Source organism: Protopterus annectens, chromosome 2.part1 (genome assembly GCF_019279795.1).
Source record: "Protopterus annectens isolate FY-2018-M chromosome 2.part1, PAN1.0, whole genome shotgun sequence".
NCBI lineage: Eukaryota > Metazoa > Chordata > Ceratodontiformes > Protopteridae > Protopterus > Protopterus annectens.
In genome coordinates, this window is record NC_056729.1 from 488,575,179 (window position 1) to 488,602,479 (window position 27,301).

General features: G+C 39.8%; 1 protein-coding gene across 2 annotated transcripts in view; it reads left to right on the forward strand.

Annotated features, from left to right (window-relative positions):
* TBC1D9 (TBC1 domain family member 9) overlaps positions 1-27,301 on the forward strand; it is a 790,231-nt gene that overhangs the window by 191,681 nt on the left and 571,249 nt on the right. For both annotated transcript variants that reach the window (XM_044062283.1, XM_044062284.1), the window contains exon 2: positions 22,541-22,648. In XM_044062283.1, the coding sequence (XP_043918218.1) occupies positions 22,541-22,648 (108 nt within the window). The remainder of the gene's footprint in view (positions 1-22,540; positions 22,649-27,301) is intronic.

The window sequence follows — 27,301 nt, forward strand, 5'->3', positions numbered from 1 at the left end:
GTTGGTGAATCTGGGAATCTTGAGGCAATGTTACAACTGCCTCATGTACACAGACAACCCTCTCCTCCTCCCAACAAATTCCAACACATGTGAGAAATGCAACCATATAGCCAAACTGGAGGCTAAGCTCTCTCAACTCAGTACTGGCATAACCAGTCAGGAGGAGAAGGAAACCACACTCACTACTACAATTCCAGTCTCACATAGACCTACCACGACAGCAAACCAAACACATAATCATACAAAAACATACTCGGAGGCTCTAAATAAAGATCTGCCTAAGCAGCAGAGACCTCCAAAGCAGACACCCAAACAACCGCTACCCCAAAACAAAACACGTGCAACACATATCTCACAAAGCCAGTGCGCGGAACAGTCACAGCCCTTAAGACTAAACAACGCACCTGATACACTTGTAATAGGTGACTCTATTATCAGGCACACTGACGTCCCGCTCACCAGGCTGAACAAGGAGAGGGTCACGGTGAGCAGCCTGTCGGGTGCTAGGATCCGCCATATAACACAAGCACTCAGGTCACTCCAAGGCAAATACAAATATGACTCAGTCATTGTCCATGCTGGTGTGAATGACCTGAGACGTACCTCCCTGGACTACATGAAAAGAGACATAAAGGAGCTCTCTAAGCATGTAGCCCAGGCCGGTATGACCCTGACCTTGAGTAGCATCTTACCCTCACCAAGAATGATGCCACAATATGAAGACAAGATGATCAATTTCAACAACTGGCTTAAGTACTGGTGTCATTCAAAGGGGATCCAATGCCTGTCAGCTTGGGATGATATGCTCGACAAGCCACGATGCTTCGCTAGGGACGGCTTGCACCTGTCACCCCTGGGCTTTCGGATATTGGCAAAGGCTCTTGCTACCCCCATAGTGCCTTTTTTAGGCAAGGCTCAAAAGACAAACCCACCTCCATAGGTATCACAAGGGATAAGAAACTAAGAGTAATGCTACTCAACGCCTGAAGTCTAAACCTCAAGATGCACACACTCAAAACTCTCCGTAGCATGGAGAACATTGATATCTGTGCAGTAACAGAAACTTGGTTCAGGGCTCCCGAGAGCACCCCAGCACTACCAGGTTATACCTCATACCATGCTTTTCGGCCCCAAAACTTGGACCGAACCACAAAACAAAGGAGGGGGAGTATCGATATTCATCAAAGATAACCACACCTCCAGGTTGGTGGCAAAGCACGAAGCATCAGAGTCTATCCATGTGCAACTAACAGTGGGTAAAACTGCCTTCCAGTTTATAGCCTGCTGCAGACCACCCTCCCAAACCCAGGAACCCCCCTCGGCCTTTTTGAGAACACTGGAAAATATGAAGGTCTCTCCAAACACCATTATATTGGGCGACTTCAACTACCCAAACATAGACAGGGAGCATTACTCTAGCTCCAACACCCTAGCCCAAAGGTTCCTAGAATTTATAAACTCAAATGCTATGGAACAACTTGTTACCACTCCCACAAGAGGGGAAAACATACTGGACCTGATCATCACCAACATGGGGACTCTATGCTCCAGACCAGAAGTGTATCCCTCACTGGTAAGATCAGACCATGAACTAATCTCACTGGATATTCACATCCCGACCCCACCCCCTGCCCAGAAAACCACAGTGAAAAACTTCTCTAAAGCAAATTTCACACTCCTCAAAACCGAGGTGGAATCCTTCAAAGCCCCCGGGCCTGTGGAAAATACGGCCCAGACCGCAGAATCATTTATAAATGCATTCTATGAACACCTTCAGGAATGCATGGATCATGCGATCCCAAATAAAACCAAGACCCAATCCTCCAAAGGCAGACATCCTGTCTGGTGGACCCCAGCCATAAACAAACTATACAATAGAAGGAGGAAGCTACTAAATAATAGAGCAAAATCCCAAAAAGGAAAGGCATCACTGATCAGTATTAGCAAAAAACTACGGCACTCATAAAATTGTCTAAGGCTAGATTCGAGAGAAAAATTGCACAGGACACTAAGGATAATCACAAGGCTTTCTTTAGTTATGTTAGGAGCCTGGGTGGTAATTCCCAGATATGCTCAGAATTAGTCCAAAATGACGAAAAATACACTGAACCCACAGACATTGCCAACATCCTAGCTGACAGGTTCAGCGCAAACTTCTCCCCCCCCCCTCCCCACCAAAAGGGCAAATATCTATCCCAGCAGAGTGATGCCCCCCTGACATCTCAGATGCTCGGGTAAGAGCCGCCCTCTCCAAAGCAAAAAACACAGCATCAATGGGACCAGACGGTGTCCCAGGCTGCGTCCTACATGAACTCCAAGAAGAGCTAAACCCAAACATAAAACTACTGTTCAATCTCAGCCTTACTACAGGATATCTGCCCAAAGAGTGGCGTACAGCAACAGTGGTCCCTCTCCATAAAGGTGGTGCCTCAACAGATCCTGGAAACTATCGCCCCATAAGCCTGACTAGCTTGGTCTGCAAAGCTATGGAAAGGATCATCATGGATCTCATAAATAAAGATATTGGGGACCTACAGACACTGGATCCTACACAGTTCGGCTTTGTTAAGGGCAGATCCTGCCTCTTAAACCTGGTTGATTTCTTTGAAACAGTCACCAAGGCCATTGACGAGGGGAAGGTGGTCCACACAGCCTACCTGGACCTCAAAAGCCTTTGATACAATACCCCACTCGGGCATTATAGATAAGCTCACCAGCTTAAATATAAACCCCTATGTCACTAGATGGATTGCAAACTGGGTCAAGGACAGAACCCACATGGTTAGAATTGCTGGAGCCATGTCAGACTCCAAACCAGTTACAAGTGGTGTCCCACAAGGCTCAGTCCTGGGACCTCTCTTGTTCGGTATATATTTCTCAGAGGTACAGGCCAACACGGAAGGACTGTGGCTGACCAAGTTCGCAGATGACTGCAAACTGGGCGCCATAATCGACTCTCCAGCCGACACAAGCATCCTCCAAAAGGGCCTCATAGAAACGGACAACTGGTGCCAGAGCCATGGCCTCAAGCTAAATGCCAAAAGTGTATAGTCATCCCCTTTGGAAAAAACAAAGTGCCCACAAATTACCACATAGGTGGTAATCCATTAAGTACAGAAGAAGTAATTAGGGACCTGGGGACCCAAGTTGATAGCAATCTCTCATTTGACAACCACGTGGCCAAAGTGGTTAGAAAAACATTTTATATAGCCCACCTAATCATGAAGGGATTCACATCTAGATCAGGGGAGGTCATCGTGCCTCTTTATTCATCCCTCATCAGGCCCATAATTGAGTACAATGCCCCTTTTGGGATGTACCTTACCAGACACCTGCAGCAACTGGAAAGACCCCAAAAGTACCTCACCAAGAGGATCAAAGGGCTCAAGCAGATGCCATATGCTGCCCGGTTAAAGAAACTCCAGGTCTACTCAGTGGCATACCACCTGTTCAGAGGCGATCTGTGCCTGACGTATAAAGCCATGTCCAACCCGGAATTAATGGACATGCTGCACCTCAGAAAATCCAAATCCCATCGAGCTACGCGCCCGAGAGACTTGAACCTCAGCACTGAAATAAATAGGACATGCTGGAGGGACAATTTCATAACCCAGAGGCTCCCTTCACTCTGGAATAAAATCCCAGTCCAGGTTAGGCAGAGTCCCTCATTGACTCTCTTCAAGAGGAATTTTGAGTGGATGGGAGATCTTAGGTTTACCCCGGGTATCACTTCTGTGCCACTGTTAGACAGAGGCACAGTATATTAACCTCGAAAAAGGGCATAGCAAAATAAATTTAAAATGGGTGGCGAAAGCCAAACACATTCTGGCTAGGCTTATAAATGCCCTAGGGCAGATAGCCTAGTATGAACCTATGAACCTAATAATCCATTCGTGTTCCAAAGCTTCAGTATTCTTAGTAATATTTCCACCTCTTTTATTTCTATGGACAATACGGAGAACCAGGAACTTAAAAGTGTGTGTGTTCTCTTCTTGCATCACATGCGTTGCTAATGCATTGCTTTCTTTTTGGTTTCTGATATCTCTCATATGTTGTAAAATTCGGTCCTTCAATAGTCTGTCTGTTTTATCTATGTAATAGGCAGGTCACTTCATGCAGAAACTAAAGTATACTATATTTGCAGTGTGACAGTCAGCATAGAAGTGTGTATCAATGGAGAAACCTCTGATAGGGTGTTTATACTGTCCCCCACCAAAAATGAATGGACACGCTGTGCATCTCCTGCAGGCAAACATGCCCATCCTATCAGACTTTACATACTTTGGCTCATCTAATTTTTTGTAGCATAATTGTCTTTTAAGGGAATTATTATTTTTAAATTAGCAGGATGGTGTCTCTCGTATTATTCCATCGAGTTCTTTCACACTGGATAGGATAGCCCAGTTGTTTCTGACTATGTCACAAACTATATTAATGTTACTCACAAACGTCAGTGGTACTCGCAGCATATTATTCTCTACATTTCTTGCTGTGTCTGAAGTTATTCTAGTATTCACATTTTCCATGGGTAAAGCATTTGCATGTTTTCTTCTAGCATTATGAAAGATATTGAGAGGCTGATTGATTTAGCATGGAAAGAAAGGGAAGGGAAATGCCAACCTTATTATAATGCTAGAAGAAAATATGCAAATGCTTTACCCATGGATAATGTGAATACTAGAATAACTTCAGGCACAGCAAGAAATTCAGAGAATAATATGCTGCGAGTACCACTGACTTTTGTGAGTAACATTAATATAGTTTGTGACAGTCAGAAACAACTGGGATATCCTATCGAGTGTGAAAGAACTCGATGGAATAATACGAGAGACACCATCCTGCTAATTTAAAAATAATAATTCCCTTAAAAGACAATTATGCTACAAAAAAATAGATGAGCCAAAGTATGTAAAGTCTGATAGGATGGGCACGTTTGCCTGCAGGAGATGCACAGGGTGTCCATTCATTTTTGGTGCGGGACAGTATAAACACCCTATCAGAGGTTTCTCCATTGACTTTTATGCTGACTGTCACACTGTAAATATAGTATACTTTAGTTTCTGCACAGTGTCCTGCCTATTATATAGGTAAAACAAAACGATTATTGAAGGACAGAATTTTAGAACATATGAGAGATATTAGAAACCAAAAAGAAAGCAATGCATGTGATGCAAGAAGGGAACACGCACACTTTTAAGAATGGATTATTAAGTTCCAAGCAGACAGACCACCTGGCCTAAACTCTCTTAAGGTTTCTTTAAAACCATTTCTCAGAAACAGGGCCTTGAAGCACTGATGCTCTAGTTATCTACTATTTTTTATACTTTTTTATATAGCTTTTAACATTGTACCCAGAAAATTTTAGAAATGTACGCCACATTCTATACAGCCTCCATGTGTTTTTTATATGTATTTTTATATATTTTTGTGTATGTTTGTATGTATATGTATATTTTTATACCTTAAGTATTATTATTTGGTGTATTGATTTTAACATGGAACTGATTGGTTGACACTATGATGCATCACTGTTTAAATGCATCACTACTTAAATGAAGTTTTAACTGCTATAATTTGTCTGATGAAGCAGAGAGGACTCTGCGAAAGCGCTCACATTTTTTTTCTAAGTAAAGAGTTACGTGCCGTGTGTATCTAGCAAGGTTTATTTTACTTACTGGATATTTTTATTTCCCTGCCAAGGCCATGTTTGAAAGCAGAATCTGTGATTAATGTAGGCCAGTGCCAGAAAGGGTGGAAACAGTTATGTGACATTAATGAAGCAAGAAGTGCCAATTGTTTGCCATTTTACTCAGTTAAGTCAATCCAGAATGCATGAATGTATTTAACAATTTTTAACTTTAAAAAAAAAAAAATGGTTTTGGATAACTACATTTTGTGTATGTATTTGTTGAGGCATTTTCACTATTTGTTTAAGTTATGTAGCAGTTTCTGAATTTATGTAAATGAAAGGTATGTTTTTACTGATGAATTAAGCAAATTAAAAGTCGTGTTTAGATATAGATATGTACATACACACACATATATGTATATACGTGTGTGTGTGTGTATATATTATATATACAGATATACGTTTGTATGTGTGTGTGTGTGTGTGTATATATATATATATATATATATATATATATATATATATATATATATATATATATATATAATCTATGGGTCTACCCGACTTGCCCGAAGACGACATTACCAAGATGACCGCACCCAACTGTTACTTTACTGAGTGATCACACTAACAAATTTTTTAACAGGGTAAGTATGCACTTGGATAAACACGGGACATTTTCTGCTTTCCCCACTGTACTGCAATCCTGGAGTTGGTATATTTAGTTAGGTGGGTTGTGGGTTTGACATATTGCGGTGTGTTTCCTCGTTCCATGTTGGCCAAGTGCATACTTACCCTGTTAAAAAAAAAATTCAGTAGTGTGATAGTTTTGGTGTTATCTCAGTGTAGTCACCTTCGGGTAAATGGGCTTTTGATTAGTAGTAGATCCATAAATATGTGTGTGTGTGTGTGTGTGTGTGTGTGTGTGTGTGTGTGTATGTATATATATATATATATATATATATATATATATATATATATATATATATATATATATATATATATATATATATATATATATATATATATATATATACACACACACACACACACACACACACACACACACACACACACACACACACACACACATGTACATAGGACTAGGTATTTTCAAACAAAAATTCTTAAGTAATGCCAGATCCTGCATTAAGTTGTGTGGTTGAGACCTACTTCACCCTTTTTAAGGGCTTTATGAGGGGCAGATCATAAGCATGTGACTGGCAGATGAGCCTGTTCTTTCATGCAGCTCTTAAGCCTAATTTCAGGAATACTGCACTGACTATTCATGTGTTCTTAAATTCAAGGGATAAGGTTGGTCATCAGAGGATATGCAAAGAGGTGATGTTCGGTTAATCTGTTGGGCTACCCTTGTGTGTCACTCTCCCCTTAATCCATATTGATGTAGCTTGTGTATGCACTGTGGTAGAGGGAACCGCAAGACAGATTGCTTTACTGTTGAAAAGTGAGTGTATGTATAGTCGGTGAATACAAACTCTCAACAGCTGACTGAAAACTCTCTTTCGAATGCAATTTGTAGAGTTATACATTTGTACAGTCCTTTACTTCAAGTGAAATATGCACCTGACTTGTACACCAGACAGGTCCTGACTTTAAATTCCATAAAAATCTAATCAACTTAAAGCTTAACTGCATTATAAGGTACCTATAACAAGCAACACTGCTTCCCATGATCTGACAGTGTAGCATAAACTTTGCAGCATTGTGCTTCTATTAACACAGGGTCCTCTAGAGAGGATGAAAAGCCCCCCCCCCCCCCACACACACACACTCTTAACAACTCTCTCATCAGATTTGTCCATCTTACTAGGACCATCTCCCTGAAAACCTGCTTCTCAGCCCTTAATAACGTGTTTACATTCAGAAGTAACTCCAAAACCACTTAACTACTGTTTATTGGTCTTCAGCTTTTCCCAGTTAGGGGTCGCCACAGCAGATCACCAGTCTGCTATTGATTGGCAGTGTATTTTTACAGTGTCAAGTTGCTAGCTCGGTATCCAGCCTTCACAGAAGGCACACACACACACACTCATAATCTCAAATGACTTAGATCCCCACCGACCTTGTACCCAAGACTGCTGGCTACTCCTCTGATTTTTACCCCTTCTTGGATAGATGTATTGAGGCATCTATACCAGCTGGATAAAGATGTGATCTGCAAGCATAATGGCAAGTTGAAAGTCAAAGCCATGTGGTGGAGCTTCCAGATTAACAAACTATGTAAGGATAAAAGCAAAGCTTCTAGACATCTGTAAGAGATGTCCACTCCATCATTATAAAAATGATTTAAAAATGGTAAGCAAGCCACGCACATTATCATTGGGACATGCAAGGCCAACTATGAATTTAAGATTGCAGCAAATTAAAAAGACAGCCCTGAGATTTTCTTAAGCATATTAGAAGTAAACAACATTGTGTGTTGAATTGTTAGTTACCATTTTCTTTCACCCTGAAAACATTGCTAATATTGTTGCAGGCAGATTCTCTTTCATACTAACCCACCCACATTTTCATCTACACCCCCATTGCTTTCTGACCTTCCCTCTTCAAATCACAGTGGATTAGATCATTTTTGGATTTTGAAAATTAAAAAAAAAAAAAAAAAAAAGTTTCACCCCTAAGTTTTAGTATTGGTGCCCTGAATAAAAGTTGTCCCTCTTCTGATGCTGGTAGTTACAGACCTACTAGTTTTACTTGTGTTATTGACATGGCTATGGAATGATTTTTAGCTGACCTAATCAACAGCAATGTAAGGCATGCCTCTGAATACATGCCAGTTTATTTTTTTTATTTTTTAAAAATGGCTGATTGTGCTTGTTCATCCTGATAAAGTTCTTCAAAAAGGTTACTGAGGCCAAGGATAAGGGGCATACAGTCCACACTGCCCACTTGGATCTTTTGAAGGCCTTCATCACTCTTCTCCATAATAGGATTTTTGACCAATTTTCCCAACTCCGCACTAACTTTTACATAGTTCATTGGTAAAAACCCATGCAAGCATTGCCAACAGTGTCTCACGGAGCATTGTTTTAGGCCCCATCCTTTTTGGGATGCACTTATCTGGCTTGAAAGATTATATCCAATGAATATGTGTAATCAAATTTGCTGGTGACTGCAAACTAGAAGCAGTTATCAAATCTCATTCTAATACTGCAACCTTCCAGCAAGGGCTAGACCAAACAAATGGTTGGTTTGTTAATCATGGGCTTACCCTACATGTTAAGAAATGCAGCAATGTTTCCTTTGGTGCGTCTAAGATCACTACTGCTTACTACATGGATAGTGTTGTATTTAAGTGTGATAATGTCATCAGGGACTTGGATACCTGAGTCAGTACAAGATAATCTATGACAACTATGTCTCTGTGGGGGTTGGAAAATCATTTTACTTTGCACAGTTTATCCTTTGTGATATCTGTTTGAGGTCCAAAGAAGTTATAATTGCATATCCCTTCCTTATTAGACCCATCATTGAAAGTAATGCCCCATTGGCATGTATCCCAGTAAGCACTTAAGCCACCTTAGAAGACCTCAGCATTTCCTTCACAAAAACACTGTAATCTCGTCTCTTTTATCTACTCATAAAAGCAGTAGCTCTCTGCTCTGTTTATACGAATTCCTAAGGGGTTATCTTTGATGTCCTTCAAGGATGCATCTGCAGTCATAACAAATGGGTTGTCCTGTCGTCAGGCAGCCCTTCGGTCGGCCGGATTCCAAAGTCTGGGTCCGGCTTCGGCTGTTGTTTTGCTTTATCACTTGTTTTAGGCCAAGGAGTTTAAAGAGTGCTGGGCCTTTTGTAGTATGGAAGGCTAGCACCCAGTGTAGAGACCTGAACCTAAACTACCACATGAATAGATATCCCAATGTATTCCTTGTTTCTGGAATAGGTTGCCCTTACATTTCAAGTAAAGTTCTCCCTTAGCAGCCTTTGAAACCAGTCTGGTTGACTGGATGGATGATCATAAAATTTCACCAGGGATATGTGGAGAAATTCATACTTAATGAGGGACATTGTTAGGCCCCCAGCAGTACTGGGTGAAATGGATGAGCTTCTCAGTGCTGTCACTGGCTATGAGCTTGGTCATAATTGTGAGCAATGAACCTGGGATGCTCTGATCACTTGTAAGGTCACTTCATCCTGTGAGTGTGTGTGTGTGTGTGTGTGGGGGGGGGGGGGTGCTGCCTCCTTTGCATTCACCTGACTTCCCAATCTGCCCTGCCCTATGAGTTTATGAAACTGCCGTTGCTCACTTTTCGCATTTGATCACTGACTGAGATGATCAGTTGCATCACAACCATACTCAGTAACATACAGTTTAGCCAACTAAAAGACAAAAATCAGTTTTCATGTGGCTAAAATGGACATGACACTTGCAACTGAAAATGATTTTCTAATGTAACATAGTTTGAACACAGTTGAGCCTTAGATGTTGCAGCAAATACACCATCACATTTGTACACAATATATTCACTGTTACTTGAACATTTCTTCTTCATAGATTATTACTGCTCTGAGCTGAAAATGTGTCTGAAAAGCATCAGCTTACTCCATGTTGTCTCTGTTCTTGTTGTTTCTGTTTGGGTACCAAGAGAATGAATTGCTGTAGAATGACTAACTTTAATGGGTTAAAACAGCAAAACAAGAAATTAAATATTCTCACAAATCGAATAAAGTTATTCCACCAGTCCATTGGTCTCTATTTGTTCAAAAAATGGGCACATCTTTCCAATAGGTCTTACCCAAACAACAAAGGTCTATTCATTTCAAAAGAGAACGTCTTTCCTTGACTTTCTCATAGTAATAGACTGAGACACGGTTAGGAATGTTGCAGTGCTAGGCACAGACAAGCGAAGCACACACAGTGGAAGGAATAGAATGTCTTAGTAATAAGAAAAACAAACACACTGTAACCAAGATGTAGTGGTCATCATATCATACTGCAAAGTTCTTTTTTCCATAGTACTAGCATTTATCTGTTTACAAAATAGTACATTTATTTATTTTGATTGGATAATACTGGTGTGGCTTAAATGTCTTTTAGGGCGTATGATGTAGTTCCTTCAGTGCATGCACAGGGAGAAACTGATGGAATCGAGTTGAGATCTAGATTATATATGTATTGTCAGTTATTGATAGCCCTCACCCACCATTTTTTGCTGTGTTACTTGAGCAGTTCTGGATAGTATGCTTTCCATTGTGTGTGTCTTCTATAGAGACTGCTCAAATCTAGACATGTGGTTTATAGTGCTGGGAGGCAAATAGCTCCTTTATTTGCACATCAGTATATTGCATTGCACCTTGCTGTTCGATACCTAGTACTCGGGCATACTGTGGAGGCTTGATAATCTGGAATTTGCTGCAGTCAAACCGGAGAGGATCTTTGACCTAAATGTAAGCAGCCATTTAGGAGTGAGTACCAAACAGTGTTACTTTGCAAATGGCTGGATAGAAAAACTTAGCTTCTTGACACAAAATTTTTTTATAGCGGCACTGTTAAACTACAAATAAGAAAAAAAATGTGATACTCGTGTAATCCAGGTGCCTGCCTTATTGGTAGCAAGATTTCTTACTCATAGGATGTTGTCTGCACTGCCACAGCCATCAACAGCGGGATCCTTAGGAATTGGTCACTCTCGTGTCTGTACCATTTCTTTTCAATTCTTTTTTCTCAAAATGCTCTGTTTCAAATAGTACAATAACTGAAGTCAGCTGTTTTTGCTGAGGTGAGGATACTTGAGTCAAGAACTATAAAAAAAATACAACTTTTTAGATTACAGATGCTAATGATTTTAATCTTAAACTCTGAACCACATAATGCTACATAGTCTGAGATGAATATAATTTCAAGAAGATAATACTGGAATGGCTAATTATCCCCACATCATATTCAGAACTAGTTAAGGAATTGTGCGTAGTGGTCATTGTCATAGGGGGTGGAGTGGAGAGTGTTATTATATAGACAATTTGCCATTAGTATCTTATGAAGGTTTGCTGTTACAGTGACCACCTCACACAAATGTGCATTCTTCTTTCCAGCAGATATGTGTCTCTTGATCAGGAGATTCTTTGCATATGGACACAGTGCCAATCAGTATACCCTGTTGTCTAAAATAAAAGAAGAAAGGTACTAAAAAAAAATGGTTAGTAGTTCAGAGGAGGTGAAACCATCTCTTGCACAGGTCTAACACTGTAGTTTATAATGCCCTGCACATTTATGTACATAAAGCCTCGTGGGAAGTACAAGTGTATCCTAAGCTTTGTACTTTTTTTGTTTGAGTGAAGGCTAAATCGCTTATTGAAGACTTAGTCATAAGAAAATTGCATCTCTCCCTCTCACACTAATTTTCCCAAAGAGAAAAAAAAATAGTGGGATTGTAAGATCTCTTATGTTTTTTTGTAAATTTAATTAGCTTACGAAAGCCACAGAAAGGAAGTTTTCTGCCACCCATGTTCCTGTTTGTAGGGAGAACTAAAGAGCTAGGTTTGTTTGTGTCTTTCGGCTTTTCCCGGTTAGAGACCGCCACAGCAGAACTCCTGTCCGCTAATGATTGGTAGTGGATTTTTACGTACCGGGTTACCAGCCCTGACGCACAACCTTCAACGAAGGCACGCCCCATTCATGTATGCCTCCACATAGAAGATGCTCTACCTGAGAATCGAACGGGACAGCATCTTGCTATGAGACGACAATGGTACCGCAGCACCACTACCACAGTAACACTGTGAAATAAAATGAAGGGGTTAATCTTTATGAAATTCATCTTACTCAAATACCATACAGGGTCATTAATGCAGCAAAACATACAACCAAGGGAGGGGAAATTTATTTTTGAGGCAGAAATTAAACAAAGTGAATTCTGACATAACTCTACCAAAACCTGTAAATAAAAACGTTTGAAGCATAAATTCAAATCTGAAAACAATGTTTGTTATAAGATTTGAATTGCAAAATACTTTTGAGAAACAAATCAGTTGTACATTTGTGATGTGGAATGTTCAGGAAACATTAAAAAGACCATGTAGCAAGTGCAGTAGGTCAGAATGGAGAGATGCTAGGACTCTGAATGGAGAGATGGTAAAATTAGTAAGCAAAGGAGAGCAGTACTGCTGGAATTGAATTCATCCAAGTCTTGGTGAGTACCTTCACAAGGTGACCCCGTTTTTACAAAATCTCACCAAGACAATGCTGACATATAGATTGTGTTTTATATAGAATATATCATGAACAAAAACAGGTTAAAAATAAAAAAGACAGCTGGGTGCACAAGTTCCAGGATAGAAAAATACCTAATCCTGGTCTGCGAACTGGTGTCAGAGCTAGAAAAAATGATGGTGTAGAATCCTTAAGACACAGAAACATTCCAACAATGGGGTTAGGCCAGGTTAAGGGGGATGATGCCCCCTACCTTGTTGTAGTAATCCACAAAAAACGATAGGCCGGAAAACAGCCATCAAGATGATCAAGTGGACTATTGAGGATAAGAAATTATGTATTGTTACTATTATACAAGAATCACAGAATTTCCTGACAGAAAATGTACAAAAAATAAGAAAGAAATTAGGGGAAAGAAAAATACTTGACATGACACTGTTGGAAACTCCTGGTGTTCTGGCTGCTGTGATTCTCAAACAATCTGGAAATATGTCGCTGATTGATAAGTATATTCCTTACCATTTTAACCTTTCAGAGTTCTGCATTGTCTTAATTTTGCCTGAATGAATTATTGTTTGCCTGACTGAATTATTTTATATATTTTCTGGCATTGTTTTATGTTTCTTATCTGTCCTGAAACTGTTTTTTTTCCCTCCTCCCTCCCACGCTATTCTTGTAGACTTGTTATAGTTGGTGGCTTTGCAGTTTCCTGCCCCTACTGTAAATTTGATTTGGGACACCCCTCCCAGTCTGGTGTTCTCTACTTAATACAGAGAGAACATTTGAGAAGGCCAGCCCACTTAGGTTCGTAACCTCTGCTCCTCCTTCCTCTCTCCTTGCCCTTTATTTAAAAAAAAAAAAATTGCACTTTATTTTGCTTTTGCCTCTTCTTAAAAGTACTCAATTGTATTTATTCTGCTGCATTTATTACTGCTTGGTAGTAGCCTGATTAAATTGTAACTTATTCTAAGCCTTTCGATTTAAGCACTTGGGCTTTCAAACCAGTTGTTTTACATTACATTAAGAAGGTTTGTGGACTGCACTGTTGTGGCAGGACAGGTAGCTTACATCCTTCTAAATTGGGAATTGCTGATTGAAGGCTCAGTGTCTGTTATTCTAAAAGTGTATTAGTTCTGGTTTAAGCACTTGGGCTTCAGGCCAGTTATTAGAAGGTTTGTGATCTGCACCTTTGTGGAAGGAGAGGTTAGATTATGTCCTTCTGAGCTGGGAGTTTCTGGTTAAAGGCTTATTGTGCCTGCTTATTTGAACCGTTTCTTTTTGAAATTGGTACGCCTTGTTTGCTGTAGCATAGACTAAATTCAGACCTGCTGAATCTAGCTTTGTTTGTATAACTTAAGCACTAATCCAGACCATCTTTTTTTGGAGAAGGTTCCCCTGCACCCTAGTGGCAGGAGTGTGCAGTTAGAACTTGTCTGATCGAAGACTGTTGGAACAGGGCTCACTTTTTAGCTTTTTATTGGTTAATTTGTTTAAATCAGTTTGCTCATTTGCTACTGTTGTATTAAAAAAATGAACTTTATGGCGCCAGGAAGAGTTTAACCCTAGCTAAGCGTCGATGCATAAAGTCTGCTCTTCAAATTTTCCCTTAGAACTAGCCAGTTCTTTAGTTTTAGCTCTCGTATCCATTTTTTTGAGCTCAGCACTTGTTCAGAACTCAGTGTAAGCACCAAATAAGCTACAGCACTCAACTTTCCTCATTTGTCTAGAGGAAAACAGTTTTTAGTACGTAATAAATAAGCACCTATCCAGGCATGTCTAAGGGTCAGCTTCTGGTGTTTTCTCCAGTCTACCTGATGAATCTGGGCATCTTGGAGCAATGCAGCAATTGATTCACACAGATAACCCTCTCCACCTACCACCCAACACTACAACCTGTGAGAGATGCACTTATATAGCCAAACTGGAAGCAAATCTCTCTTCACCCAAGACTGGAGTAGACAGTCAAGAGGAGAAGGTAAACACTTGCACCACACTCATCACACAGTCCCTCAAAACCTACACCACTAAAACACACACACAGCAACACAAAACACACACCTACATTTGCGAAGGCTCTCAGTAAAAATCTGTTCAAGCAACCGAGACCTCCAAAGCAGAAATGCATGCAACCTCCACCCCCCCCCAACACAACTCAAATGACAGCCCACAAACTCAGTGTGCCACTCAACCACAGTCCATAAGGAAAACAACGTACCCAACACTCTAGTCATAGGTGACTCTGTAGTCGGGCACACTGATGTTCCACTCACCAGGCTAAACAGGGAGAAAGTTACTGTCAGCTGCCTGTCGGGTGCCAGGATCTGCCACATAATGCATGCATTCATGTCACTCCACAACAATTACAAATATGACTGTGTCATTGTCCTTGTTGGTGTGAATGACCTGAGACGTACCTCCCTGGACTACATGAAAAGAGACATGGAGGAGCTCTCCAATCTTGTAGCACAGGCAGGTATGACCCTAGCCCTGAGTAGCATCTTGCCATCGCCAAGAATGATACCACAGTACAAGGACAAAATGATTGACTTCAACAATTGGCTAAGCTTCTGTTATCATTCTAAGGCGATCCATTGTCTGTCTGCCTTGGATGACATGATTAACAGACCACAGTACTTTGCCAAAGATGGTCTGTACCTGTCACCCTTGGGATTCCGGACACTGGTTAAGGCTCTTGTCACCCCTACAGTGCTTTTTTTAGGCAAGGATGAAATGACAAATTCACCACCATAACGGGTACAAACAAGCAAAATCTGAGGGTAATGCTACTCAGTGCTAGAAGTCTAAACCTCAAAATGCATTCACTCAAGGCACTCCTTAAAATGGAGAACATCAACATCTGTGCAGTGACAGAGACCTGGTTCAAGACACCAGAGAGCACCCTTTCATTACCAGGCTATAATTCATACCACACCTTTTGGCCACCTAACCTGGACTGAAACACTAAAGGTGGGGGCGTGTACATATTCGTTAAGGATATCCACACCTCCAGGCTAGTTGCTCAGCATAATGCATCTGAGGTTATCCAAGTGCAACTAACTCTGGGCAAGGCTGCAGTCCAAATTGTAACTTGCTACAGATCCCCCACCATGCCCCAGGATTCCCACTCTTCATTTCTTGATACACGGGAAAATATTGTGGTACAACCCAACACACTAATAATGGGCGATTTCAACTACCCCACCATTAACTGGGAAAACTACACGTGTACCAACTGTTTTGCTCAACATTTTCTGGAATTCATAAATTTCAGTGCCTTGGATCAGCTTATCCACATCCCCACCAGGGGCAGCAATATCCTAGACCTGGTCATTACCAACATGAGCGACCGGTGTTCCAAACCAGAGGTCAATTCCTCGTCCGTCAGATCCAACCACAAGCTGATCACCTTAGACATCCCTCCCCCACCCCCATTAAGGAAACCACCTAAAAAAATTTCTCCAAAGCCAACTTCATGCTTCTTAAGACAGAAGTGGCAAACTTCACAACACCCATGCAGACGGACAATAGAGGTATGACTGCTGAATCCTACACAAATGCACTTTATAAGCACTTACACGAGTGCATGGATCGTGCTATCCCTAACAGAACCAAGATGCTATCCTCCAAAAAAGGAAGCCAATGTGGTGGCCCCCTGCTATAAACAAACTCTACAACAGAAGAAAGAAACTGTTGCAAAAAAAGAGTAAAATCCCATGACTGGAAGAACTCCCTGGTCGGCCTCAGTAAGAAGCAGCGATCCCTCATAAAATCCTCCAAAGCTAGTTATGAAAACAAAATCGCCACTGATTCTAAAGACAACCACAAATAATTCTATAGCTATGTCAAGAATCTCAATGGCAGCACTCAGATCTGCTCTGAGTTACAGCACAATGGCACTAAATGTACAGAACCAACTGATAATGCCAACATCCTGGCAGATAGATTCAGTGCTAACTTTACCCCACCCCCACCCCCATCTCTGTACCGGAAGAATGCAAAGTTCCTGTAATCATGGCTGCACAGGTAAAAACCACACTCTCCAAAGCCAAGAACACAGCATTTATGGGACCTGACAACATCCCAGGCTGCATTCTACATGAACTACAGAATGAACTGGCACCTCACCTAAGCACCATGTTCAATCATAGTCTCACCTCAGGCTTTGTGTCCACCGAATGGTGCACAGCGCCGGTTATCCCACTCCACAAAGGGGGAGCCACCACGGACCCTGGGAACTACTGTCCCATTAGCCTAATAAGCCTGGTCTGCAAGGCCATGGAACGTATCCTCATGGAACTTGTAAACAAAGACATTGGTAATCTCCAGACTCTGGACCCCACACAGTTTGGGTTTGTAAAAAGCAGAACATCTCTCCTAAACCTGATAGACTTCTTTGAAGCAGTCACCAAATCCGTAGATGAGGGTAAGGTGGTTCACGCAGCCAATCTAGATCTCGTCAATGCTTTTGACACCATCTCCCACTCTGGAATTATAGATAAACTCACTAAACTAGGTATAAATCCCTATTTCACAAGATGGGTTGCCAACTGGCTTACTGACAGAACCCACACTGTGAAAGTAGCAGATTCCAAATCCGACTTCAGACCAGTGACAAGTGGAGTAACACAGGGTTCAGTCCTGGGTCCTCTCCTGTCTGGTATCTACTTTTCAGAAGTACAGGCTAACACAGAAGGTCTTTGGCTAACGAAGTTCGCAGATGACTGCAAACTAGGAGCCATAATGGAAACTCCTAACGATGTGGACATCCTACAAAAGGGCCTCACTGCGACAGATGCCTGGTGTCAAAGCCATGGCTTCAAGCTCAATGCCAAAAAGTGCATTGTCATCCTCTTTGGTCAAAACTCTGTACCCATGAGGTACCACATAGGTGGTAGTCTACTTAACGCTGAAAGTGTGATAAGAGACCTTGGGACCCAGGGGGACAGTAGTCTCTCCTTTGATATCACATCGCCACAGTAGTCAGGAAATCCTTCTATGTGGCACACCTCATCACAAAAGGTTTCTCTTCCAGGAAAAAAGAGGTCTTTGTTCCCCTTCTACTAGTCACTCATTAGACCCATTATAGAGTTTGACACTCCTTTTGGTATGTACTTCACAAGACATCTACAACAACTGGAAAGGCCACAGAGATGCCTCACAAAGAAGATTACTGGCCTCAAACAGATGCCCTACGCAGACCGTCTCAAAAAATTCCAGCTTTACTCCGTCACCTATTGCCTACTCCGAGGCGATCTCTGCCTAACATACAAAGCTATGTCAAACCCAGAGCTGTTGGACATGCTCCACTTAAAGAAATCCCAATCCTTCCGAGCTTCCGAGCTACACGCACTAGGGACCTAAACCTTATCACCACAATAAACAGAACATGCTGGAGGGATAGATTCCTGTCCAGAGACTTCCCATACTCTGGAACAAACTACCTATCTATATCAAACAAAGCTCCTCATTAGCACTCTTCAAGAAAAATCTGGATGATAAGATGGGAAATAGGAAATTCACCCCAGGATTACCTCTGTGGCTCTGCTCGACAGGGGCACAGGAAAATAATTTTCTTGGGTGGCAAAAGTCAAGGTACCTTTTTAGCTAGGCTTATATAGGCCCTAGGGCCAATAGCCTAGTACCTACCTATGAACCTATGAAAAACTGTCCAAAGCTTCAAATGCAAATTTGTGTTCATTAATGCAACAGATTAATGAAAAACATTATATAGACCAAGACACTTTGGGCCATTGGGAAAAAGTGACTGAGTAAGTTCAAAAATATAAAGAACAAAATCTAGAGCCTTTTGAAAAGTATAAAAAAGAAACCTGGACATGGGAAAGAAAGAGAGATCTGATATAGTGCAATATATATGCAAAGGAGAAAGCCAAATTAATTAATACAAAAAGGTCAGCTCCAAAAATACTCAAAGAAAAATACAGGCAAAGGCACTCAGATATGGAAAATTTCACAATACAAAAAATAAGATCACAAAGGGGGAACATAGAGCAGAAGATTATTAAAGTAAAAGTTAAAAAAAAATAGAAGCTAAAGTTATGGAATACTTGCAAAGTGAATAATTTAGGTTGTCACGGCATGATGAAACAGAGTCCCAAAGTAAGGAGAAAAAGGAGTAACAGGAGACATCTGAAGAAGAAATATGGACATGGGAAAGAAAAGGAGATTTAATATGGTGCAGTATTTATGCAAAGGAGAAGGTAAATTTTATCAGTAGAAAGAAACAGCACCAAAGATATTTGAAGAGAAACACAGGCAAATGCATCCAAATATGGAAAATTTTACAATACAAAAAAGTAAGAAAACAAAGGGGGGGGGGAATAGAAAAGAGGATTGGTAAAGGAGAAGTTAAAGAAACAGAAATTGAAGTTAATATGGATTATCTGTGGATGATTTAGTATAGAAAATCTACCTCTGATAATATCGCTTGCATGATAGAATAATGAGTACCCAAATTAAGAAGAAACCAGTGGAGTGGGATCATTTGATCAGTTGCCATATGAAGATACTTTAGACCCTTCAGTAGGAAACCAGTGCAAACATTCAGTTGGAATTGTAGAGCAAAGGAAGAAACAGGAAAATGTGGCAACTCTGACACAGTCAGTGTTGTGGAGTGATGGGCCAGTGAGTTCCCATATGAAAGAGCGATGGCACCAGATGAAGCTGAAGAGAATATGTCCCAGGGAGATGTTGTGGAACTTTCTGTAGAATGCCCACAGGAAACAGAGAATAAAGAATGTGCCCTCAAATAATATATTAGGAGAATAAAGAATGTGCCCTCAAATAATATATTAAGAGAATAAAGAATGTGCCCTCAAATAATATATTAAGATCAATGAAAGAAATAGAAACTCGATAAAACCCAAAAAAGTTAGAAGTTTGATAAAACAAATGAACACAATAATCAAGACACTTCATAGAAATTAATGTGTTATAACTGAAGTAAATAGGATATGTTACCATGCAGCTGAATTAATATCAGATAGTCTTACACAAAAACACAGGGCAGTAAGGCAAAGGAAGGGGAGAAATCAAATGCCATCATAGAAGTAGAGAACAGAGAACACTAAAAACAAGACAAGAAGTGCAGCTATTAGAAGAGCACAGAAGAGGGAACAAAATAGTCAGATAGAAGTGATAACAGTAATGTGCAGTATCAGAACAGACCAGGATCTATCGTACACTATTGCAAGTAATAAACTAAAGATAACCGTGCTTGCAGAAAAACTTAGAAGATATACAGATAAATATAAAGGAAAAGCACAGATAAATATAAAGGAAAAGCACAAAATAAGCAATGTATTTATGACCCAAAATTTTTTTATAGATGCCTGTGGCATCTGGCCTCACAACACCCCTGGGAGAGTGTTAATTACACATTAACACCCCGTCAGGGATTATTGCTTGCTTAAGTAGGTTTTGGAACAAATGTGATCTGAAGATACTACTACTGTTAAATATGGCCCTAACTTCAAAACAGCTAGTTAGTCAGCATTCTAGTCAGGAATAGGGATTTAATAAAAATATTCTGGAAAAAAAGCAATAGAAAAAATAGTTGTTTGCTAAAATGTGTGAGAAACAATGATTTAGACTTGAACTAAGAGAGAGTGTTTTTGAAACTGGTGTGTCATGGGAATTTAAGCTTCTTTTTTTGGAGCTGCTTCATTTGTCTGAGACTTGGATTCTGTCTCTTTTGACTTTTGAAAAAATGCCACGTATTATTATTATTATAGGAAGTTTAGAAACTGGAATGGGGTATATTTAAAGGGTCTATGTCAGTTCTTTGAATGCTTAAAATTTTGAACATTACATGGTTGAGACCAAACATTCGAAATTTCAAGTGTTCTTAGATTGACTTTCAGTGGCGCCATACGGTGCAGATAGGGAGAATTTCCCTTTTCTGCACTGACGTGCGGTCTCTGAGTTGGTATATTTAAGTAGGGGGGTCTGGGGGTGCAGGGGGGGCTTTCCCCCCTGCTCACATTGTTAAGGTGTGTTTTTCTTGTTTCATTTTTTTTTTTATTTAATATTCGAGCATCCAAATGTCAAACATATGGTCTCGACCATGTAACGTTCGACATTTTGGATGTTCGAATATTTAACATAGACCCTGTTTATAGCATGTCTTCAGCTGTATTGCTGTCCAAACCCTTAAATATTTTCTTAGTATGTGATCCAAAAAAGGAACTATGTATGAATCTTATGAGAAGTCTTAAAAACTGTATTTTATATTTTTAGTGTCATGTTTTAATTTAATATTGACTGTGCCGTACTTTGGTGTATAGGTACTTAAACTTGTTGGATTGAAAGGCTTTTAAAGCATGACTATCCGTGTAACCTTAACACAAAAAGAGGCATCAAGCACCTCAGAGGTGCATCTAATACTATGGCTGTACTGTTATCAGAAGCAGAAAGCAAGCCTAGCAGGTAGTCATTTGTTTCATTGTTGTACATGGAGAACATGTCTATACTTTGTTCAGGTAAAGAAAACAGATGAAGCTTGTGTTTCCCTAATCAGAGAAGATGGAAGTATTAAACTTGAAAACTGTATTGTTTTGGCCTATGCTAGAAGGAGCAGATGACAAAGAAACCATTTTTAATTACCTTTAGAAAGCAACGCATCCATCAACTCAGAAAGAGTTTTCTAAGAATTAAATCATTCAGAAGCTCTATAAAATTAGTCTGGCTGTTTAGTACATTACAGGACAACAGGTTAGCTAGGAAATATATTTTTAATACATAAATCATTTTTTAACCTTATGAAGTCATTCTGGCTTTCTGCAGACTGCTTGCAAACTGACAGGGTTATTTTTTAAACTTTTAAAAATTCTACCACATCTGGAATATATGAAGGCTTAGGCATATTAGTTAAATTGGCATAGCCATCTGTAGGAATAATTAGTAATTATCTAGTCATATTTGTGTCTTACAAGTTGTGTAGCATCAACAAAGGACACATGAATAAACTGTAAAAATAATAAGGGGATGTGACTCACTGTTGTCATTGTCAGAATGTTCAGAGGCATCACAGCAGTCTAAACAAGAAACATTCTGCTCCACAGCCAGGTCCACTGATGGTCAGTTGTGAGATTCAAAAAGATTTGAAAAAACAAAATCAAATCTTTACATATGGGTTGTTTTACCATATAACTTCCTGCTGGAATGTTTGTGAAATTCTTCATATTCTAAATTAAACCAAAGTTTGAAATGGAACTGTTGTAAAAAATAACTGTGTAATCAATAAAGTTGAGTCTATATGAGTTTACACACATGATCTAATGATATTAGCTGTATTTACTAGTTTTGCATTACTCTATATATTTGTCATACCTTTAAGGTTATGACAGCCTGTTGGCTTGACAAATTCTTTTTTTTTTTGTTACAACTCCTATTCACGTCTAGCTAAAATATATTGTTCTATCCCAAACGTTTAGATTACAATTTTTTCAAATAATCCCATCTAGTTCAGTAATTAGAGCACTTGTTGTCCCCATTCTAGTACACTTTGGTTTTACAAATTAGGCTTGAAGATCTAGCAAACTGTATTAAAAGCCTGACTTGCATTAAGAGGTGGTACATTTCCAGGTTTGATAACGTTAATTATTTCTGCTTCGTAATCTGTGTACCCCCTTTTTAAGTACAGACTGACTATTAATTTAGTATTGCGTGCTAACTAGTATCCATTTGGGACTGATGTGTGCAAATAATTTGTTTTGTAGGTCTTTTGGTGGGCACACTTGATGTTGTGCTGGACTCCAATGCCAGGGTGGCACCTTACCGTATCCTCTATCAGACACCAGAATCCATATATTGGACTGTTGCTTGTGGTAAGTTACACATTTCTTATGGCTACTAGAAAACTGCTTTCTTAATTAAAGAAACTTATGTTTGAACACTACAACACAGGCACATGAGCAGTGCATTGTTAGTTTCCAGTTTTTATGGCTTGTGCTCCATTTTCTTTTTCAAAAGAGTGTTTCTAAACTTCCAGTAGTTCTTTTAGGTCAAATTACAAACACACACAGACACACACACGAGAATGCACTCTGCTTAGGCACTGTTAGAAAAATAGAAGTGAAAGGATACTGTTGGCTCTTATTTGGGACACAAACCCAACATATCATGTTGATGTCATTAGTGTTGGACCAAAAAAGACCTCAGTACAGATGGATGTTAGTTTTTCCATATCAGCTTTATGTTACCCTTGTAATGCACATGCATATGTAGTTTAGTAATCCAAGCCCGTTTTCAAAATTCTTACTCTGCTTGTTCCTACGCTGTTCTCCTTCAGACTGGCTTAAGTAAATGCTGTAGCTCCTGGTCAACAGCAGATTAATTTATTTTTAACTATCTGCCCAGTTACTTCACTGTACTGTTATTTCCCCTGATGAACCCCCAGAATCACTGGAATGCAGGTTATTTTCTTTTGTAATTTCTTTTGTAACTTGTACATTGAGTTAGCTGGATAGTTTTTCTTCTGATAGACTGACTTGTTAAATGTACTGCAGTGTTCATGTTAACTCAGTGTGTGCAACAAAACCAGGACATTGATATCTTTGGACTTTTCACCAAACATATAAATGTTTTAAAAGGTGTTTCCAATGATTAAATGTGTTCACTTGGGCAGAAACATTCTTCATGTAGAAAATTCTTTATTTTTATTTTTTTGTTTACCAGGATTGTCCAGATGGGTTGTGAAAAAACTCTTCTTCATAGGCCAAGGGCTGAAAGTTCCAGACATTTGATGAATTACACTTAAAACAGCAGAGAAAGTTATAATAGTTGTTATAGATTTACAAGAAAAGTAATACAATTATATATAATAAGACAATAAATGTTATACCCAAGGTTTGCAGTATGGACAATGATTCCAAGTTGTGGCATAACAAATACATAATGTAATTCAAATAAGATTGCATTAAGCAAAAGGTATTTATGAGGGAGAGAATATATAGGCAGAAGAGGATAAACTAAAGGGAGAGATTTATAGATAGAAACATGTAGACTAAAATAAGGGAGAAAATAAGATTGAAAGCATTCATGGGAGTTAAGTGGATGAGTTGAAAGTGGGAGGAAAAGGTGTAGAAGGGGATGAAGGTAGGGTGGCATAGCTTTGGTAGAGATGAAGGAGTAAGAAGGTATGCTTATGAATATGTAAATTGTTATGGTTTATTTATTTATTTTTACATCATGTCTACTCAGTTTTCAGTCATGTAATTATATGTGTGCAAGCATATACATTTCATCAAGTATGTCATCCATAACTCATTATCTAGTCATTTCTGTTTTGTTTGTGTTCACTCACATCCACATTTTCCTTACATACTCGAACAGCAATCACATCTTTTCCTTTTCTACTCCTGTCAAGTCCACACCCCCCACACACACAGCTTTCACCTTCCTTTCCAGTGATCTGCACTTCATTTCCCATTGTTTACAGGGTTAAGACTTCTCTCCTTGGTGCCACCTTTGTCTCATTCCTCTTCCTTGGATTACCTTGTTAGGTTTTACTGTCTCCTTCTCCATCCCACTCGAAATATCCTTTTTCCCCTTGTCTAAATATCAGTGTAATATCCTAAAGATGGTAGCTGTGTTTGTTTCCTGTGCATCTTTCTTCATACTGAATGTGATTGTTTTTACCATGAAGTGATATGGAGATTTACCCATCCTGAACCAGTCTTGCTTTGGATCACCCCCAACTAGACACAGCTAGCAAGTGGTCTCTATCTTTAGATTTCATATTTCTTCCCACAGGTCATTGACATCCACATAGCATCAAAGCATGTGAATAATTCTTGCTGTCTGCTCATCACACCTCCCCTCAGCTGTCACTGCCCACTTTTCATTCTCTTCTCAATCTGGTCAGCATCAAGTACCACTTGTGTAGTGGCCTCTGATGTAGGTCGCAGACCTTCATCTGCAGCCTAGTTTTCTGTATCATGTGCCACACTTCCTGTAGTGGCCTTAGACGTAGTTTCACAGACCTTCACCTGCAGTCTAGTTTTCTGTATCATGTGCCACAGTTCCTCCCCATTCTTCCCCCCTGCACTTTCATCCTTCCTTTTGCTCCCATTTGTTTATCTGCTTCAGTAGCTTTGTCTTCTGTTCTGCTCCTAAGTTCTTGTAAGTAATTCCTTATTTCTTCCAACCTATCCATTTTAACATTCTTTCCTTGTTTGGGATATCTGTGAATTCCTTCCAGAGATTGTTCTTTATTTCATTTTCTGCACTGTCCTTATTGCATTGTCACTACTGCCACTGTGCTGTCTTGATGAGGTCCAGCTGTCCCCTTTTTGTGACTGGTAACACCTGTTCTATCACTGGCCACCCACTCTTTTCTTGACTGTTCCTCAGAGCAGCTGTGGCACCTTACTCTTTCTCATTCCCAGATGGTCTACTAAAGTGCCCCTCCCCAAGCTTAGTTCGTACTCCTAGCCTTCTTATACTGCTCTCTTCTGTTTTCTCTGTGCAGTTTCCTCTACTGTTTTCTGTGGTTGTAAACCCCTTACCTGCCTCTTTCCTTCTTATCCTTCCTGTACCAGTCCCATCTTCTAAACTACAGGTTTCTATTGTCTGTGTGTGTCATTCAAAGCACAACACCAACACTATCTTCCTTCTGCTCTTGGGTGTAAAATTCCCTGTGGTATGGTTAGTGGCTTATCTTCCTAAATGAATGGATGTTTTTTTTAGATAATTTTATTATACTACCCCCCCCCCCTTGTGATTGTATATATTTGAGTAGGTCACTGTAGGACTAATCATTATTTTAATTATATAGCCCTCCCTGCTACTGTACTCCCCTTGCACCTGCTGAAAACACTATTGACTTCACCCTCTAGTTTACTGTACTTTTTCTTTCTTATTTTTCACACTGTTTCCCATGTCTCATAATTGTAAGTATTTTGCCCCAGGTTTATTTGCTATATTTGGTCTTCCCCTAACTTATGTCATGCCCTTCATTATCTAATGTGTGCCCCCCCCAGTTGTCTTTGAGCTTCCACTGCTTTAAACACCTCAAACATTTCATGAGTACCCTTGTACCTCTTCTGAAATCTCTACTGTTAGTGTGCAGTCATCAGTGAATAGCAGTAAATTTGTTACTCCCCTCCCTCATTCTTTCTCTCTGCTTTCTAGCTCCTCTCTGACAGTTGTAGCTAGATTCTTTTGCTATGCCCCTGTCCACTCCCTGAATCACTGATTTGTGGCCACCCAGTCCAGTGTAACCCCCAACAACAGTGAGTCAAAAGCCTTCTTGATGTCAAAAAAGACTGTGTCTTCACCCCTCACTCTTTTCTGTCACTTGCTTCCATGAAATTAAGGGCCTTCCACCAGTTGTGTAACAACATTCTCCATTTAACAAACCCTACCTTTTCATCTGAATATGTTTTAGCAAGATGGTCATTCAGCCTGTTAGCCATGACCTTCACCAGTATCTTAGCATCTTTGTTGATTGGAGAAGGCAGGTTCAATATGTTCCTGGGTCATGTGGGCCTGGTGCCTCTGTGCGGTAGCAACATTAGCTGTGTTTCTGTGATACTAATCAGCATTTCTTTACCCCCATCACATTTACATCATGTTGTGAAAAATATTAGTCTGAACTGAGAAATCACTCTAAAAAAGGGCTCCATTCTCTGCTGTATTATATACTCTGAATTGTTTCCAAAGCAGAGACAAGTCTTGGTCCTTCAAATGCAAAGTCTGAAAATGTACCAGAATGTTCCAAGGCTGCCTAGCTGCACCACTGGATGTGGCTGAAGAACACATATTCTTTTTCATTTCTGTTATTGTCTGTGTGAAAGCCGGTTCTGACCTCACAAACATGACACTGTCCTTCCCTTTGTAGAAAACCAATCAAATAAAAATTATTTCTCCTGGCCTTATCCTGTAGATTAGTGTGTTTGCAGTTAAACATCACTAGCTTTACTTTCAGACTGATGCTCTGTATTCCAGCTGCATTGCTGAAATGTTGTCCATATGATTGTCAATCTCTTGTCAGCTTCATTAACTCTTGTTGGATAGTTTGTCCTTAAATGTTTCCATTTTTCCATTTACTCTCTTGAATTTCAGCTAGGGTTTTCAATAATGGCAACTTGACAATATCACTGGAGTCAGTTTCTCCTCAACTTTCTTTAGAAACATCTATCTTCCTACCTACTTTTTCCATGGAGTGATCAACACTTTAAAGTTTTCCACAGTTCTGGGTTCCAGTCTGTGCATTTCTTCACTGTCTCATTTATCAGGTTGTATAAAACTGAGCTATCATGTAATCAGTGTTAATTAATGTAATTTAAGCTACTTCTAGCCAAGTTAGTAAAACTTGTCCCAGTAGTGAACAGCCTTTCTTCCAGAAGTACAGCAGGTTCTCCCTGTAACATTTATATTGTGTATTTAACTAGCATTGCCTTTGAGACATGGTTTGGAAAATTATTTTTTCAAAAGCATTTCAAGACTTAACAGGCATTCTTGAGTTGCTTTTGAAA